The following is a 19,636-nucleotide window of genomic DNA, read 5'->3' on the forward strand; positions in this document are numbered from 1 at the left end:
TTCAGCAGACTACTGGCATTACACATCTGGCTAAAATACTACTGTAGCTCTGCTGGAGTCACTTTTATTGACACCTTCTGGAAACAGAAGATACTCTACAGGAATGACGGAGTCCATCCAAATCATCTTAGCCCCTGGACTCTGTCCACGCATTTCAAGGCTGTGTTGAAACAATGACTGGTAAATGATCCAAGACAAGCTCAGTTAATCCCTACCATTGTGACAATGAGTCATCATAATGCTGCATCAAATGTACATGATCTTAGGGGCAATGGCAAACACAATGTAAGTCATTTAACCTCTATGGGCTAGGTGGGACGCTAGCGTCCCCCCCGTGGTGCACTCCATCAACAGCAGGTGCATTTCAAGAGCGGCAAATTTGAATCCAAATAAATGTCAAAATTCAAATTTTTCAAACATACAACTATTTTACACCCTTTGAAAGATAAACATCTCCTTAATCTAACCACGTTTTACGATTTCAAAAAGGTTTTACGGCGAAAGCATAAATTTAGAGTATGTTAGGACAGTACATTTACAAGAGTTGTGTGTAATGTTTTGTCAATTCAAAGACAGGGTCACCAAAACCATAAAACCAGCTAAAATGATGCACTAACCTTTTACAATCTCCATCAGATGACACTCCTAGGACATTATGTTAGACAATGCATGCATTTTTAGTTCTATCAAGTTCATATTTATATCCAAAAACAGCGTTTTACTATGGCATTGATGTTGAGGAAATCGTTTCCCTCCAATAACCGGCAGTCAAGTCAACACCACAAATTAAATAATTAAAATTAGAAAACATTGGTAAAATATTATATTGTCATTTAAAGAATTATAGATTTACATCTCTTGAACGCAATCAACTTGCCAGATTTAAAAATAACCTTACTGGGAAATCACACTTTGCAATAATCTGAGCACTGCGCCCAGAAAAATACGCGTTGCGATACAGACTAGACGTCATGTTGGGGAGATCTAAAATCGAAAATACTATGTAAATAATCCATTACCTTTGATTCTCTTCATCAGATGTCACTTCCAGGTATCACAGGTCCATAACGAATGTAGTTTTGTTCAAAAAAGCTCATCATTTATGTCCAAAAATCTCCGTCTTGTTAGCACATGATCTAAGCCAGCCGGACTTCTCGTCATGAACGAGGGGAAAAAATATATTTACGTTCGTTCAAACATGTCAAACGTTGTATAGCATAAATCATTAGGGCCTTTTTAACCAGAACATGAATAATATTCAAGGTGGACGAATGCATACTCTTTTATAACGTATTGGAACGAGGGTACCCAACATGAACTCGCGCGCCAGGTGTCTAATGGGCCATCATCGTTCCATGGCTCTTGTTCGGTCAGATCTCCCTCCAGAAGACTCAAAACACTTTGTAAAGGCTGGTGACATCTAGTGGAAGCAATAGGAAGTGCCAAAATATTCCTCAGCCCCTGTGGTTTTCAATGGGATAGGTTTAAAGGTAATACAACACATCAGGTATCCACTTCCTGTCAGAAAATGTCTCAGGGTTTTGCCTGCCAAATGAGTTCTGTTATACTCACAGACACCATTCAAACAGTTTTAGAAACTTTAGAGTGTTTTCTATCCATATATAATAAGTATATGCATATTCTAGTTACTGGGTAGGATTAGTAACCAGATTAAATCGGGTACATTTTTTTTATCCAGCCGTGCAAATACTGCCCCCTAGCCCTAACAGGTTAATTTATGTACCCATAATTGCACCGAATACATCTGTTTGTCCTACATGTATTGTAAGCAGTAATCATGAGCCTATAAACCAGAGTTACACTGTTAGCACTGAGGCAGTGTGCAATAAATCAAATCAAATCTATTTGTCACATACACATGGTTAGCAGGTGTTAATGCAAGTGTAGCGAAATGCTTGTGCTTCTAGTTCCGACCGTGCAATAATATCTAACAAGTAATCTACCAATTCCACAACAACTACCTTGTACACACAAGTGTAAAGGAATGAATACGAATATGTACATAAAAAAATATAAATGACTGATGGCCGAACGGCATAGGCAAGATGTAATAGATGGTATGGAGTACAGTATATACATATGAGATGAGTATTGTAGGGTATGAAAACATATAAAGCAGCATTGTTTAAGGTGGCTAGTGATACATTACATCAGGATGGCAAGATGCAGTAGATGGTATAGAGTACAGTATATACATATGAGATGAGTATTGTAGGTTATGAAAACATTATATAAAGTGTCATTGTTTAAAGTGGCTAGTGATACATCTGATTAAATCAAGATGGCAAGATGCAGTAGATGGTAAAGCGTACAATATATACATATGAGATGAATAATGTAGGTATTGTAAACATTATCTAATATAAATAATATAAAGTGGCAAGTGATAAATTGATTACATCAATTTTCCCATTATTAAAGTGGCTTGAGTTGAGTCAGTGTGTTGGCAGCCGCAACTCAATGTTAGTGATGGCTGTTTAACAGTCTGGTGGCCTTGAGATACAAGCTGTTTTTCAGTCTCTCGGTTCCAGCTTTGATGCACCTGTATTGACCTCGCCTTCTGGATGTTAGCGGGGTGAACAGGCAGTGGCTCGGGTGGTTGCTGTCCTTGATGATCTTTTTGGCCTTCCTGTGACATCGGGTGGTGTAGGTGTCCTGCAGGGCAGGTAGTTTGCACCCGGTGATGCGTTGTGCAGGCCTCACTACCCTCTGGAGTGCCTTCCGGTTATGGGCTGAGCTGCTGCCGTACCAGGCGGTGATACAGCCCGACAGGATGCTCTCGATTGTGCATCTGTAAAAGTTTGTGAGTGTTTTTGGTGACAAGCCAAATTTCTTCAGCCTCCTGAGGTTGAAGAGGCGCTGCTGTGCCTTCTTCACCACGCTGTCTGTGTGGGTGGACCATTTCAGTTTGTCCGTGATGTGTACGCCGAGGAACTTAAAACTCTCCACCCTCTCCACTACTGTCCCGTCAATGTAGATAGGGGGCTGCTCCCTCTGCTGTTTCCTGAAGTCCACGATCATCTCTTTTGTTTTGTTGACATTGAGTGCAAGGTTATTTTCCTGACACCACACTCCGAGGGCCCTCACCTCCTCCCTGTAGTCTGTCTCATCGTTGTTCGTAATCAAGCCTACCACTGTAGTGTCGTCTGCAAACTTGATGATTGAGTTGGATGCGTGCATGGCCACGCAGTCGTGGGTGTACTGGGAGTACAGGAGAGGTCTGAGAACGCACCCTTGTGGGGACCCAGTGTTGAGGATCAGCGGGGTGGAGATGTTGTTACCTACCCTCATCACCTGGGGTCGGCCCGTCAGGAAGTCCAGGACCCAGTTGCACAGGGCGGGGTTGAGACCCAGGGTCTCAAGCTTAATGACGACTTTGGAGGGTAGTACGGTGTTAAATGCTGAGCTGTAATCGATGAACAGCATTCTTACATAGGTATTCCTCTTGTCCAGATGGGTTAGGGCAGTGTGCGGTGTGATGGCGATTGCGTCGTCTGTGGACCTATTGGGTCGGTAAGCAAATTGGAGTGGGTCTAGGGTGTCAGGTAGGGTGGAGGTGATATGGTCCTTGGCTAGTCTCTCAAAGCACTTCATGATGACGGAAGTGAGTGCTACAGGGCGGTAGTCATTTAGCTCAGTTACCTTAGCTTTCTTGGGAACAGGAACAATGGTGGCCCTCTTGAAGCATGTGGGGACGGCAGACTGGGATAAGGATTGATTGAATATGTCTGTAAACACACCAGCCAGCTGGTCTGCGCATGCTCTGTGGACGCGGCCGGGGATGCCGTTTGGGCCTGCAGCCTTGCGAGGGTTAACACGTTTAAATGTTTTACTCACGTTGGCTGCAGTGAAGGAGAGCCCAAGGTTTTGGTAGCGGGCTGTATTGTCCTCAAAGCGAGCAAAATAGTTGTTTAGTCTGTCTGGGAGCAAGGCATCGTGATACGCGACGGGGCTGATTTTTCTTTTGTAGTCCGTGATTGACTGTAGACCCGGCCACATACCTATCGTGTCTGAACCGTTGAATTGCGACTCCACTTTGTCTCTGTACTGACGCTTAGCTTGTTTGATTGCCTTGCGGAGGGAATAGCTACACTGTTTGTATTTTGTCATGTTTCCGGTCACTTTGTCCTCACTAAAAGCAGTGGTTCGCGCGTTCAGTTTTGTGCGAATGCTGCCATCAATCCACGGTTTCTGGTTGGGGAATGTTTTAATAGACACTGTTGGTACAACATCACCGATGCACTTGTTGTTCCGCTAGCGGAACGCCTCGCCAATATCCAGTGATAGGGCGAGGCGCGAATTACAAACTCGTCAAAAATCCAAAAACTTCAATTTTTCAAACATATTACTATTTTACACTGTTTTAAAGACAAGACTCTCCTTTATCTAACCACATTGTCCGATTTCAAAAAGGCTTTACAACGAAAACAAAACATTAGATTATGTCAGGAGAGTACCCAGCGAGAAATAATCACACACCCATTTTTCAAGCTAGCATATAATGTCACCAAAACCAAAACCACAGCTAAATGCAGCACTAACCTTTGATGATCTTCATTAGATGACACTCCTAGGACATTATGTTATACAATACATGCATGTTTTGTTCAATCAAGTTCATATTTATATAAAAAAACAGCTTTTTACATTAGCATGTGACGTTCAGAACGAGCATACCCCCCGCAAACTTCCGGCGAATTCACTAACAATTTACTAAATTACTCACGATAAACGTTCACAAAAAGCATAACAATTATTTTAAGAATTATAGATACAGAACTCCTCTATGCACTCGATATGTCCGATTTTAAAATAGCTTTTTGGTGAAAACACATTTTGCAATATTCTAAGTACATAGCCCAGCCATCACGGGCTAGCTATTTAGACACCCGGCAAGTTTAGCACTCACCAATATCAGATTTACTATTACAAAAGTTTGATTACCTTTTGTTGTCTTCGTCAGAATGCACTCCCAGGACTGCTACTTCAATAACAAATGTTGGTTTGGTCCAAAATAATCCATCGTTATATCCGAATAGCGGCGTTTTGTTCGTGCGTTCCAGAAACTATCCGAAATGGTAAATCAGGGTCGCGCGCATGGCGCAATTCGTGACAAAAAAAATCTAAATATTCCATTACCGTACTTCGAAGCATGTCAACCGCTGTTTAAAAATCCATTTTTATGCCATTTTTTCGTAAAAAAGCGATAATATTCCGAAGGGGAATGTCCATTTAGCTAAACAGAGGAAAGAAAACAAAGCTTTCGTTCGATGCGGGCACGAGCCTGAGTCTCACAGTACTGTAACCAGCCACTACTCAAATGCGCTACTTTGTTTCAGCCAGAGCCTGCAAAGCCACGATTCAGCATTTTGCCGCCTTCTGAGAGCCTATGGCAGCCGTAGGAAGTGTCACGGGACAGCTAAGATCCTCACTCTTCAATAAACAGAGACAAGAAGAACGACACCTTGTCAGACAGGCCACTTCCTGCATGAAATCTTCTCAGGTTTTTGCCTGCCATATGAGTTCTGTTATACTCACAGACACCATTCAAACAGTTTTAGAAACTTTAGGGTATTTTCTATCCAAAGCCAATAATTATATGCATATTCTAGTTACTGGGCAGGAGTAGTAACCAGATTAAATCGGGTACGTTTTTATCCGCCGTGTCAATACTGCCCCCTAGCCCTAACAGGCTAACTATATGCATATTCTAGCTTCTGGGCCTGAGTAACAGGCAGTTTACTCTGGGCACGCTTTTCATCCAAACTTCCCAATGCTGCCCCCGATCCCTAAGAGTTAACTAACCTCCAACTGCTCTTCAATGCAAGTAAAACAAAATGCATGCTCTTCAACCGATTGCTGCCCACACCTGCCCGGCCGCCCAGCATCACTACTCTGGACTGTTCTGACTTAGAATATGTGGACAACTACAAATACCTAGGTGTCTGGTTAGACTGTAAACTCTCCTTCCAGACTCACATTAAGCATCTCCAATCCAAAATTAAATCTAGAATCAGCTTCCTTCACTCATGCTGCCAAACATACCCTCGTAAAACTGACTATCCTACCGATCCTTGACTTCGGTGATGTCATTTACAAAATAGCCTCCAACACTCTACTCAGCAAATTGGAGGCAGTCTATTGTTTTGTCACCAAAGCCCCATATACTACCCACCATTGCGACCTGTATGCTCTCATTGGCTGGCCCTCGCTTCATATCCATCGCCAAACCCACTGGCTTCAGGTCATCTATAAGTCTTTGCTAGGTAAAGCCCCACCTTATCACAGCTCACTGGTCACCATAGCAGCACCCAACCGTAGCACCCGCTCCAGCAGGTATATTTCACTGGTCACCCCCAAAGCCAATTCTTCCTTTGGCCGCCTTTCCTTCCAGTTCTCTGCTGCCAATGACTGGAACGAACTGCATAAATCACTGAAGCTGGAGACTCATATCTCCCTCACTAGCTGCACCAGCTGTCAGAGCAGCTCACAGATCACTGCACCTGTACATAGCCCACCTGTAATTAGCCCATCCAACTACCTCATCCCCATACTGTTATCTATTTTATTGATTTTGCTCCTTTGCACCCCAGTATCTCTACTTTCTACACTCATCTTCTGCACATCTATCACTCCATTGTTTAATTGCTATATTGTAATTATTTCGGCACTATGGCCTATTTATTGCCTTACCTCCGTTAACCTACCTCATTTGCACACACTATATATATACTTTTTCTATTGTATTATTGACTGTTTATTCCATGTGTAACTCTGTGTTGTTGTTTGTGTTACACTGCTTTGCTTTATCTTGGCCAGGTCACAGTTGTAAATGAGAACTTGTTCTCAACTAGCCTACCTGGTTAAATAAAGGTGAAATAAATAACAAAAAATAAAAATAAAAATGGTAGTGGCAGCATCATGCTGTGGGGATGATTTTCAGCGGCAGGGACTGGGAGATTAGTCAGGATCAAGGCAAAGCTGAATGGAGCAAAGTACAGAGAGATCCTTGATGAAAACCTGCTCCAGAGTGCTCAGGATCTCAGACTGGGGCGAAGGTTCACCTTCCAACAGGACAACGACCCTAAGCACACAGCCAAAACAAAGCAGGGGTGGTTTCGGGACAAGTCTCTGATTGTTCTTGATTGGCCCAGCCAGAGCCTGGACTTGAACCCCATCGAACATCTCTGGAGATGTGAAAATAGTTGTGAAGCAGTATCTACAGAGAAAAATGGGAGAAACTCTCCAAATACAGGTGTGCCTTGCTTGTAGCGTCATACCCAAGAAAACTCATGGCTGTAATCGCTGCCAAAGGTGCTTCAACAAAGTACTGAGTAAAGGGTTTGAATAGTTATGTAAATGTCTATTTCAGGTTTTGTTTTTAAGGTATTTTCAAAAATGTATAGAAACCTGTTTTTGCTTTGTCATCATGGGTATTGTGTGTAGATTCATGTGGGGAAAAACAATTTAATACATTTTAGAATTGGGCTGAAACGTAACAAAATATGGAAAAAGTCAAGGGGTATGAATACTTTCCGAATGTACTTTACAACACCTCTATGCTTATGAGCACATGCAGTACGATAGCTAGATATAAGCCTGTTAATAGTATTGTAGGGGCTAATTACAGAGGTCTCCCTCTTGTAGCTACTGACTAACTTAGCATATCTTGGAGCTTACAGTCACTTTTTCAGAGCTGCCACATGTTGTGAAAGGCTCCAGGAACCCAAATTATTTGGATGGATCCCATCCTCCTTATAAAACATGTTTTTTTTTCCAAAAGGTATTGAAATTGTCAACAAAAGCTGCAATATTCAAGTAGCCAGCTGTGAAGAGAAAGAATTCTGCTAATGCGTCCAGTGCCACGATTCAGAGAGGGAACAGGGCCAGATATGATGGACCTTTTATTAGTCTAGCAGAGAATCAATCAGCTCTTTAAAATCCAGATTCAACTGTTCAGAGCTGCCCTTCATAATGTCATTAAAACCCACATGGACTACAATAGAATCGATTTCCATGGCCTGGCGTAGAACATTCGTGAGCAACTTAGTAGTGTAATTTACTCAAGCTCCGGGATAGCACAGTGTTTTTGCACCAGGAACAGTGAAATGCTTTTTCAAGGAGCAGCCCAAAATCAGGTCTGTAGCTGTGTGTAAATCAATAGCTTTAGCTGTGTGGAAATGTGTGTCATTGTCCATCTCTCCAATCCATTTTGTTCTCCCTCTCTCCTTCCACAGGTCTTCTTCATAGAGTCGTTGTGTGATGACCCAGAGATCATTGCTGAGAATATCAAAGTATGTTTCTGTTTCTATTAAGTGTACTGATCTCGCCTGTGAGTGTGTGTGTCTGTGTGTACTGATCTCTCGTGTGTGTGTGTGTGTGTGTGTGTGTGTGTGTGTGTGTGTGTGTGTGTGTGTGTGTGTGTGTGTGTGTGTGTGTGTGTGTGTGTGTGTGTGTGTGTGTGTGTGTGTGTGTGTGTGTGTGTGTGTGTGTGTGTGAGCACAGCAAGTGAAGCTGAGCAGTCCAGACTACGCGGGTTGTGATAAAGAGGAGGCGGTCGCTGACTTCCTCAAGAGGATTGAGTGTTACAAAGTTACATACATATCCCTGAACGATGAGAAGGACAGGTAACACACACGCATACACACACACACAGGACTCTGACACCTCTCTCCCTCTCCTCTTTCTCTCCTCTCTCTCCTCCCCTCTAGGAGTTTGTCATATATTAAGATCTTCAACATAGGCAGCAGGAATCTAGTGGATTGGGTAAAGGGATCTAACATCTCTCTCCCTACTCCTCCCCTCCCCCATGTATTTTTCTCCCTCCCCTCCCCCTCCCATCCTCTCTCCCATCTTCTAGGAGTCTGTCATATATAAAGATCTTTAATGTTGGAAGCAGGTATCTGGTGAACCGTGTGCAGGACCACATCCAGAGTCGTATTGTTTATTACCTGATGAACATACATGTAGCGCCGCGGTTCATCTACCTGACCCGCCACGGAGAGAGTGAACTCAACCTTGTGGGACGCATTGGAGGAGACTCTGGCCTGTCCCCACGTGGTAACAAGGTAGGAGAATGGTCTGTCCCCAGAAGGAACCAAGGTAGGAGGCTGGTCTGTAAGCAAGGTAGAGTCTGGGGTCGGTCCCTAGGAGGAAACCGGGTAGAAGCCTGCTGGTCTGTCCTCAGTATGAAACAAGGCCGGAGACTCTGGTCTACCCACGAGGAAACAAGGCCGGAGACTGGTCTATCCACAGCAGGAAGCAAGATAGGAGACTGGGGTTGGTCCCCTTGATGAAAAAGGTAGGGCAGTGGTCTGTCCCTAGGAGGAAAAAAGGTAGGATACAAGTAAGGGTCTTGTCTGTCGGCCCTGCATTGAAGATCAAAATTAGCTAAAGAAAATGGTGATAAATAAAAAAGTATACCAGTTTTATTTAACTTCCAAAAAATGAACAGCTGTGCCATATAGATTGCAATATAGTTTGGAAGACATTTTCGATGTACTGATTCCATGGCACATGGTTTATGAACTGAAACACAAAACAATGCTTGATTCAAAAAGTTTTTCAATTTAAATTATTATACAAAATTCTTGCAACCAATGGCATGTTATATATATGGGGGATACCACCATCCCAGCTCTGCAGATTTTGCTGCGAAGAGACAGAAACGTTAGATAATTTGTTTTGGTACTGTCCATATGTGGCTTGTTTTTGGTCAAAGGCTCAGGAATTGCTGAAGAGTTGCAACATTTACTTGGAGCGAATTCTGCAAACATCACTGGATGATTTAAAAAGTCATAGTCAATGGATCAATAATATAATAAAACATTTTCTCTTTTATTTAGAATCAGTAGAATCTTTGAGACTAGAAAGGTTCAAAACTTTTGTGCAACAGCACAGTTGAAAAATATATAGCAAATAGACATAAAAAACTGGATGGTGTTCAGAGATAGATGGGAGGGGTTGAGTGGAGCTGAAGGATGAGACTAAAATAAAACAAACGATAACTATTGTAACATATATACTGTGTCCGTAAAATGTTTATAGTATGTATATGCTGGAAGTAGAAGCCTAACACGGAACCAACCCGGCTGCGCACGTGCGCCATCGTGCGAAATGGTGCATACATGTATTTTGTCCCCCCACACCAAAACGCGATTACGACACGCAGGTTAAAATATCGAAACAAACTCTGAACCAATTATATTAATTTGGGGACAGGTTGAAAAGCATTAAAGATTTATGGAAATTTAGCTAGCTAGCTTGCACTTGCTTGCTAATTTGTCCTATTTAGCTAGATTGCTGTTGCTAGCTGTAACGCCCTGGCCATTGAGAGGGGTTTTTGTTCTTTATTTTGGTTAGGCCAGGGTGTTACATTGGGTGGGCGTTCTATGTTCTTTTTCTATGTTTTTGTATTTCTTTGTTTTGGGCCGTGTGTTGCTCCCAATCAGGCACAGCTGAAGTTCGTTGTTGTTGATCGGGAGTCACACATAAGGAGCATGTGTTTCCTTTGGGTTTTGTGGGGGATTGTTTCTGTTTAGTGTTTTGCACCTGACAGGACTGATTGGCTGTCGGTTTCCTTGTTTTGTTTTTGTATAGTGTTCTTGCTTAATTAAATTCAAAGATGAACACTAACTCCGCTGCGTATTGGTCCACATTCTCAGACGATGACTTCTCTGTTTCGTCTGATGAAGAAGACAGCCATTACAGAATTCCCCCACCAACAACGGACCAAGCAGCGGAGGAAGGAGCAGCGCCAGGAGGAGCAAGGATCCTGGACCAGGGAGAGAATGGACTGGACATGGGAGGACATCCTGGACGGCAAGGGATCCTACACTTGGGAAGAGATCCTGGTCGGAAGGGATCGCCTCCCATGGGAACAGGTAGAGGCACTCAGAAGAGTGGAGGCAGCAGGAAAGAAGGACCAATGGTATGAGGGAACACGGCTGGCAAGGAAGCCCGAGAGGCAGCCCCCAATTTTTTTTTTGGGGGGGGGGGCACACGGGTGTGGCAGAGTCAGGTTGGAGACCTGAGCCAGCTCCCCGTGCTTACAGGAGGCAGTGCAGTACTGGTCAGACACCGTGTTATGCGGTAAAGCGCACGGTGTCCCCAGTACGCGTGGAGAGCCCGGTGCGTTACATCCCAGCTCCTAACATCTGCCAGGGGAGGTTGGGCATCGAGCCAGGACGGGTTGTGCAGGCCGTGCGCTCTAGACCTCCAGTGCGTCTTCAGGACCCGGTCTATCCTGTGCCTGCGCCCAGGACTAGGCCTCCAGTGGGTCTCCCCATCTTGGTTAAGCCTGTGCCTCCTCCTCGGACCAGGCCTCCAGTGGGTCTCCCCATCCTGGTCTGTCCTGTGCCTGCTCCACAGACCAGGCCTCCAGTGGGTCTCCCATCCTGGTCTCTCCTGTGCCGCTTCCACGGACCAGGCCTCCAGTGGGTCTCCCCATCCTGGTCCGTCCTGTGCCACCTCCCAGGACTAGGCCTCCAGTGGGTCTCGCCAGTCCAGAGCCGCCAGAGCTGCCTGCCAGTCCAGAGCTGCCAGAGCCGCCCGCCAGTCAGGAGCTGCCAGAGCCGCCCGCCAGTCAGGAGCTGCCAGAGCCGCCCGCCAGTCAGGAGCTGCCAGAGCCGCCCGCCAGTCAGGAGCTGCCAGAGCCGCCCGCCAGTCAGGAGCTGCCAGAGCCGCCCGCCAGTCAGGAGCTGCCAGAGCCGCCCGCCAGTCAGGAGCTGCCAGAGCCGCCCGCCAGTCAGGAGCTGCCAGAGCCGCCCGCCAGTCAGGAGCTGCCAGAGCCGCCCGCCAGTCAGGAGCTGCCAGAGCCGCCCGCCAGTCAGGAGATGCCAGAGCCGCCCGCCTGTCCGGAGCTGCCAGAACGGCCCGCCTGTCCGGAGCTGCCAGAGCGCCCCGCCTGTCCGGAGCTGCCAGAGCGGCCCGCCTGTCCGGAGCTGCCAGAGCGGCCCGCCTGTCCGGCTCTGCCAGAGCGGCCCGCCTGTCCGGATCTGCCAGAGCGGCCCGCCTGTCCGGATCTGCCAGAGCGGCCTGCCAGCCGGGCACAGCCAGGGTCGTCCGCCAGTCGGGCGCAGCCATCGCCGCCCGCCAGCCGGGCGCAGCAAGGGACACCCGCCAGCCGGGCGCAGCCAGGGTCGTCCGCCAGCCGGGCGCAACAAGGGTCGCCCGCTAGCCGGGCGAAGTCAGGGTCACCCACCAGACCTTCGGCGCGGCCAGGTGCGCCACCTAAGAGGGCGACGCCAAGGGTGGAACAGAGGCCACGTCCCGCACCTGAGCCGCCGCTGTAAGAAGGCCCACCCGGACCCTCCCCTTCAGTGTCAGGTTTTGCGGCCGGAGTCCGCACCTTGGGCGGGGGGGTTACTGTAACGCCCTGGCCATAGAGAGGGGTTTTTGTTCTTTATTTTGGTTAGGCCAGGGTGTTACATTGGGTGGGCGTTCTATGTTATTTTTCTATGATTTTGTATTTCTTTGTTTTGGGCCGTGTGTGGCTCCCAATCAGGCACAGCTGAAGTTCGTTGTTGTTGATTGGGAGTCACACATAAGGAGCATGTGTTTCCTTTGGGTTTTGTAGGGGATTGTTTCTGTTTAGTGTTTTTCACCTGACAGGACTGTTTGGCTGTCGGTTTCCTTGTTTTGTTTTTGTATAGTGTTCTTGCTTAATGAAATTCAAAGATGAACACTAACTCCGCTGCGTATTGGTCCACGTTCTCAGACGATGACTTCTCTGTTTCGTCTGACGAAGAAGACAGCCGTTACACTAGCTAATTTGTCCTGGGATATAAACATGAGTTCTTATTTTACCTGAAATGCACAAGGTCCTCTAATCCACCAATTAATATACACATAAAACAGTCAACCAAATTGTTTCTAGTCATCTCTCATCCTTCCAGGCTTTTTCTTCTCTTGACTTTATATTGTGATTGGCAACTTTCATAAATGAGGTGCATTACCGCCACTGACCTCATTCATCTTCAGTCACCCACGTGGGTAAAACCAATGAGGAGATGGCACATGGCTACCTGCTTCTATAAAACAATGAGGAGATGGGAGAGGCAGGACTTGCAGCGCGATCTGCGTCAGAAATAGAACTGACTTCTATTTTAGCCCTTGGCAACGCCGACGCTCGTTGGGGCGCACGAGCAGTGTGGGTGCTATAATTGAATAATATAGATTTCTAAAAGTATTTTGCAAAGCTCACGCACGCAACGCAAGTGGTGTAGTCAGCCTGTAAGTGTTGTTGTCCATTAGTTTACTCCAATTAGGGGAGGGATGTTGGGGTTAAGGGAAAATAATTAAGGAAAATATATATATTTTTAATTGATATAGTTTCCCCAAAAATATGGAGAATTGGAAATGATGCAAACAATTACATTGATGGAAGTGACAATCTATCTGCAATATTAAAGCTGATCTACCCCCTAAGAAAAAATATTTTAAAAAGTAGGATACTGGTCTGTCCCTAGGAGGAAACAAGGTAAGAGATTGGGGTCTGTCCCCAGGAGGAAACAAGGTAGGGTGTGTGTTTGTGTGTGTGTGTGTGTGTGTGTGTGTGTGTGTGTGTGTGTGTGTGTGTAGTTTGCCAGTGCTCTAGGAGGGTACATGCGTAGCCAGTGTCTCAAAGTCTAAGTGTGTGTGTGTGTGTGTGTGTGTGTGTGTGTGTGTGTAGATTGTAAGTGGGGTTTCCCAACATGTGCTTATTTTTGTCCTGTTTCACACATGTACAAATGTGTAAACTATAAAAGTGTGTGGTGTGAAATGGAAATTTGTTTTTTGAATATCCCACTCACCCTGAGACACCCTTAGAGATTGGGGTCACAGCCAGGGATCAGCAATTGCTGGCGACTGGAGCAATTAGAGCTAAGTGCCTTGCTCAAGGGCAGATCGACAGATTTTTCATCTAGACAGATTTTTCACCTTTTAGGGTTAAAACAAAAATGTCTGGGCTGGCCAGTGTATCAGAGATCTAAAGTGTGTGTTCGTGCGTGCGTGTGTGTGTAGTTTGCCAGTGCTCTAGGAGGGTACATACGTAGCCAGTGTATCAGAGATTTGAAGGTGTGGACCAGCCACATGAAGAGAACCATCCAGACAGCTGAGGGTCTGGGAGTCCCCTACGAACAGTGGAAGGCCCTCAACGAGATAGACGCAGTAAGTGTGTGTGTGTGTGTGTGTGTGTGTGTACTGCCCACCAAGCAAAAGAGCATTAACTGCTCATAGAGTAAAACAGAAAAATTACTTAAAAGTTGTTTTATTGTCCAGCAAAATGAATTGTAGGGAGATCATTGGAGATGTGGTTATCAGTTGTCTTACTATGAGGTTATTTTTATTCATATTAACCCTGACCTCTAACATGACCTTTGACCCTAGACGGCAGTTACTGCCTTCTGGCTTGGTACACTCACTGGAAAATGTTTGCATGGTGATTTTTTTGACACAAACTTGTGTTGATATATGTCTGTCAGTGTCATAGAGTTTGATACTTGTATCAGCAAAGAACAATAAATAATACCAAGGTAAACCGTAGACACTGCAGTCCAAAGCTCAGTGAAAGCAAGGTAAAAGGCAGTAACTGATGTGAGTGGTGGCAGTTAATGTCTTTTTCCTTGGTTTCACAAACTTTTTGCCGTTACTGCAAACACGACCCCCCATTTTCTCCACAACACAATGGAGGCAGGACATTTTTCCACATGATAAAACATGTATTTAATGTATAAAAAATGTTAACTCATTTTTGACCACAGTTACTGCTCTTCTTGGTAGGGCAGAATAACCCTCTCCTCTGTCTTATCTGTCAGGTTGTGTGTGGATGTGTGTATATGTATGTGTGAGAGAGAGACCCTCTCCTCTGTCCTGTGTGTCAGGGTGTGTGTAACCTCTTTGTCGTGTGTGTGTGTGTGTGTGTGTGCCTCTTCTTTCCTGTTTGTCTGGAGGGGGTGGGGTGTAAGTGTAACCTCTCTGTCCTGCATGTCAGGGTGTGTGTGAGGAGATGACCTATGAGGAGATCCAAGACCACTACCCAGAAGAGTTTGCATTGAGAGACCAAAACAAGTACCGTTACCGCTACCCCAAGGGAGAGGTGAGGAGTGAGAGTATAATGTTTGTATACTATGTGTATGCTGTGTGTGTGTACAATGTGTATATAATGTGTATACTGTGTATAGTAATGTGTATACCATGTTTGGACATCTTGGCGTACCTGTTAAGGTGTTGGCTTGACAGTCGCTGGATCCAGGTTCGACTCCGTCGGGACTACCTCCCGAATTCGCTACAATACACTTCCATTGTTGGTTTCGTTGATACTGACTCTAATTGACAACATTTTAGCTATAACTCCTGAGTCAATTGAAAAGGATCAGCTTGAGCAAAGTAAGGTGTAGAATCACTGATCTACAAATAATATCCCCAGCAAAACATTGATTGACTGATTGAAGACAGCTTATGTCAATTAAAGAACATTTCCTAAGATATTCTACCTGCAGCAACACCAGTAGATAATGCTGGAAATAAAAGCAAAGTGCCCTAATTATGAAAGCGTTCCACAGGGATGCTTGCCCTGTGCGTCCCACAGCTGTGTAAAGTTGGCTGGATGTCCTTTAGGTGGTGGACCATTCTTGATACACACAGGAATCTGGTGACCGTGCAAAACCCAGCAACATTGCAGTTCTTGACACAAACCGGTGGCACCTACCACCATGCCCCGTTCAAAGACACGTTTTTTGTCTTTTCTATTCACCCTTTGAATGGCACACATACACATTCCATGTCTCAATTGCCTCAAGCTTAAAAATCCTTAATTATTAACCTGTTTCCTCCCCTTAATTGAGTGGATTTAACAAATAAGGGATCAAAGTTTTCACCTGGATTCACCTGGTCAGTCTATGTCATGGAAAGAGCAGGTATTCTTAATGATTTGTAGACTCAGTGTATATAATGTGTGTAAAATGTGTTTTTCAGTCCTATTTGTATTTATTATGGATCCCCAATAGCTGTTGCCAAGGCAGTGAAATGGGCTACTTTCTCATGTGAATTAATGAGGAGCACACCTCAATTGAAACTGTTGTTAGAAAATCATTTTAAATTGACAAGTTGAAACATAGCCTATTAGCGTGCCTTGGTTTGAGGCCAGCGCGCGTTAACTGTTCTATTGAGTCACAATCACATTTTGGAACTGTGAGTGCATTCTAACATCATGCACATAAAAAACTCATGCTGGGGCGACAGTTAGAGATATTTGGAACTCAAGCATGAAAAGGTTAAACACCCTCTGTGTTCTGTAAGACAGGTAACTCTTTATCCACAATATAGCTGGGGGTGCATAGCCATAAAACCTGTGTTTTTCCAGCAGCAGACTATGATTGATAATGTCAAAAGCCGCACTGAAATCTAACAAAACAGCCCCCACAGTCTTGTTATCATCAATTTCTCTCAGCCAATCATCAGTCATTTGTGTAAGCGCTGTGCTTGTTGAATGTCCTTCCCTATAGGCGTGCTAAAAGTCTGTTGTCAATTTGTTTATTGTAATATAGCATTGTATGGTCAAACACGACCAAGGGTTGGAAACAGGCTGATTAGTCGGCTATTTGAGCCAATAAAGGGGGTTTAACTATTCTTACGTAGGGGAATGACTTTTGCTTCCCTCCAACCCTGAGGGCGCACAGTTTCTAATCGGCTTAAATTGAAGATATGGCAAATAGGAGTGGCAATATTATCCTCAGTAATTTTCCAACCAAGTTGTAGGAACCCGGTGGCTTGTCATTGTTGATAGACAACAATCCTTTTTTCACCTCTTCCACACTCACTTTACGGAATTCAAAATTATAATGCTTGTCTTTCATAATTTGTTCGGATATACTTGGCTGTGTAGTGTCAGTGTTTGAGGACTTGGTGCAGTGCTTGGAAGCAGTGACCATAGGGTTACATTTACATTTTAGTCATTTAGCAGATGCTCTTATCCAGAGCAACTTACAGTAGTGAATGCATACATTTCATTTCATGCATTTTTTGTACTGGCCCCCCATGGGAATCAAACCCACAACCCTGGCGTTGCACACACCATGCTGGCGTTGCAAACACCATGCTCTACCAACTGAGCCACAGGGAAGGCTAGGGTGTATTGTGTGTAGATATAATGTCTGTATAATCAGACCACTTACAGCTAGCCGTATTCTAAAATATTTTTTGTGCAGATTTATAACAAATAAAACAGAAATACCTTATTTACATAAATATTCAGACCCTTTGCTATGTGAAATTGAGCTCAAGTGCATCCTTTTTCCATCCTTGATGTTTCTACAACTTGATTGGAGTCTACCTGTGGTAAATTCAATTGATTGGACATGATTTGGAAAGGCACACACCTGTCTATATAAGGTCCCACAGTTGATAGCGCATGTCAGCGCAAAAACCAAGCCATGAGGTCGAAGGAATTGTCCGTAGAGCTCCGAGACAGGATTGTGTCGAGGCACAGATCTGAGGAAGGGTACCAAAACATGTTTGCAGCATTGGAGGTCCCCAAGAACACAGTGGCCTCCATCATTCTTAAATGTAAGACGTTTGAAACCACCAAGACTTTTACTAGAGCTGGCCGCCCAGCCAAACTGAGCAATCGGGGGAGAAGGGCCTTGGTCAGGGTGACCAGGAACCTAACGGTCAGTCTGACAGAGCTCTAGAGTTCCTCTGTGGAGATGGGAAAACTTTAGAGAAGGACAACAATCTCTGTAGCGCTCCACAAATCAGGCCTTTATAATAGAGTGGCTTGATGGAAGCCACTCCTCAGTAAAAGGTACACGAGAGCCCACTTTGAGTTTGCCTAAAGGCACCTAAAGACTCTTAGACCATGAGAAACAAAATTCTCTGGTCTGATGAAACCAAGATTGAACTATTTTGCCTGAATGCCAAGCATCACGTCTGGAGAAAACCTGTCATCATCCCTACAGTGACGCATCGTGGTGGCAGTATCATGCTGTGGGAATGTTTTTCAGCAGCAGGGACTGGGAGACTAGTCAGGATTGAGGGAAAGATGAAAGGAGCAAAGTACAGAGAGATCCTTGATGAGAACCTGCTCAGAGCACTCAGGACCTCAGACTGGGGCGAAGGTTCACCTTACAACAGGACAACGACACTAAGCACACAGCAAAGACAATGCAGGAGTGGTTTCGGAACAAGTCTTTGAATGTCCTTGATTGGCCCAGCCAGAGCCCGGACTTGAACCCAATCAAACATCTCGGGAGAGACCTGAAAATAGCTGTGCAGCAACGCTCTTCATCCAACCTGACAGAGCTTGAGAGGATCTGCGGGGAAAAATGGGAGAAATTCCCCAAAAACAGGTGTGCCAAGCTTGTAGCGTCATTGTCACGTCTACTCCCGCTCCCCCTCTCCGGTGTTTTTTACTGACCACCGGTCCTGGCTAGCATTATTACGTGCACCTGGCATCAATCATTACGCGCACCTGCTCCTCATGATGAGGCGCACCTGTACTCCATTTCCTCACTCATTACCTCCCCTATATCTGGCACTCACTTAGGTTTATTTCTCAGGCAGTATTGATGTTGTTTCATATCCGTACGCTATTCTTGTTTCTTGCATTGTTCCATGTTTTGTTTATTTTTAAACTCACCACCTCCACTTGCTTCCCGACTCCCAGCGTCTACGTTACAGAATACTGCCTCAACAAATGGAAGCAGCAGGAAATCAGGACATCTAATCTGATGGTCGATGAACAGGGATACCTACTTTGTCAACACCATGACCAGCTGGCGCAACTGGGGAAGGCTGAGAGATTCTTCGCAGTCTTCAATGTCTCAAACATATTCGAGAGGCTGGCGGAGGATACTCTACCACCAGTCAATCTAGCAAGCCAGCACACCAGTCCATTCAGCAATCCACCCAGGTCAGCAATGACCATTTGTCCCTCCCGGATAAATATGATGGAAACCCATCTAAATGCTGTGGCCTTCCCTGTAGCTCAGTTGGTAGAGCATGGTGTTTGCAACACCAGGGTTGTGGGTTCGATTCCCACGGGGGGCCAGCACAGAAAAGAAAAAAAATGTATGAAATGTATGCATTCACTACTGTAAGTCGCTCTGGATAAGAGCGTCTGCTAAATGACTAAAATGTAAAATGTAAAACGTACTCCAGTGGTTCCTCTATTTTGCACACCAGATGGGAGTCCCCACCACTGAGAGGTCTAAGGTTGCATTGGTTATTTCTCTGCTAGCTGGATGGGCATTGGAGTGGGTTACGACCATCTGAGAGAGAGGAGAGGAGGAGCTGGATTCATATGAGGGCATTCATGGCTCTGTTAAGGGTATCTTCGATCATCCACCAGAGGGCAGAGAGGGGGGTGAGTGCCTATTCCAACTATGGCAGGATGACCAGACCGCTGCCAAGTACGTGCTCCCCTTCCGCACTGTAACAGCATCTAGCGGATGGAATGAGTCGGTGCTCCATACTTTATTCAGAAGAGCACTGTGCAAGAAAGTCCAGACGGAACTGGCATGTCGTGACGACAACCTCTCCTTGGACGCATACATTGCGATGGCCATACGTCTGGATAACCTACTTCGGGAGCGTCGGTATCCTCATCGCTTCTCTCCCTCCCTCAGTAACCACA

General features: G+C 45.3%; 1 protein-coding gene across 2 annotated transcripts in view; it reads left to right on the plus strand.

Annotated features, from left to right (window-relative positions):
- The window catches only part of LOC106609077 (6-phosphofructo-2-kinase/fructose-2,6-bisphosphatase), a 50,475-nt gene that overhangs the window by 22,067 nt on the left and 8,772 nt on the right, over positions 1-19,636 (plus strand). For both annotated transcript variants that reach the window (XM_045721877.1, XM_014207468.2), the window contains exons 6-10: positions 8,259-8,315; positions 8,527-8,648; positions 8,882-9,089; positions 14,026-14,172; positions 14,996-15,100. In XM_045721877.1, coding sequence (XP_045577833.1) covers positions 8,259-8,315; positions 8,527-8,648; positions 8,882-9,089; positions 14,026-14,172; positions 14,996-15,100 — 639 coding nt within the window. The remainder of the gene's footprint in view (positions 1-8,258; positions 8,316-8,526; positions 8,649-8,881; positions 9,090-14,025; positions 14,173-14,995; positions 15,101-19,636) is intronic.

This window comes from Salmo salar, chromosome ssa07 (genome assembly GCF_905237065.1).
Source record: "Salmo salar chromosome ssa07, Ssal_v3.1, whole genome shotgun sequence".
In the NCBI taxonomy this organism is placed as follows: Eukaryota; Metazoa; Chordata; class Actinopteri; order Salmoniformes; family Salmonidae; genus Salmo; species Salmo salar.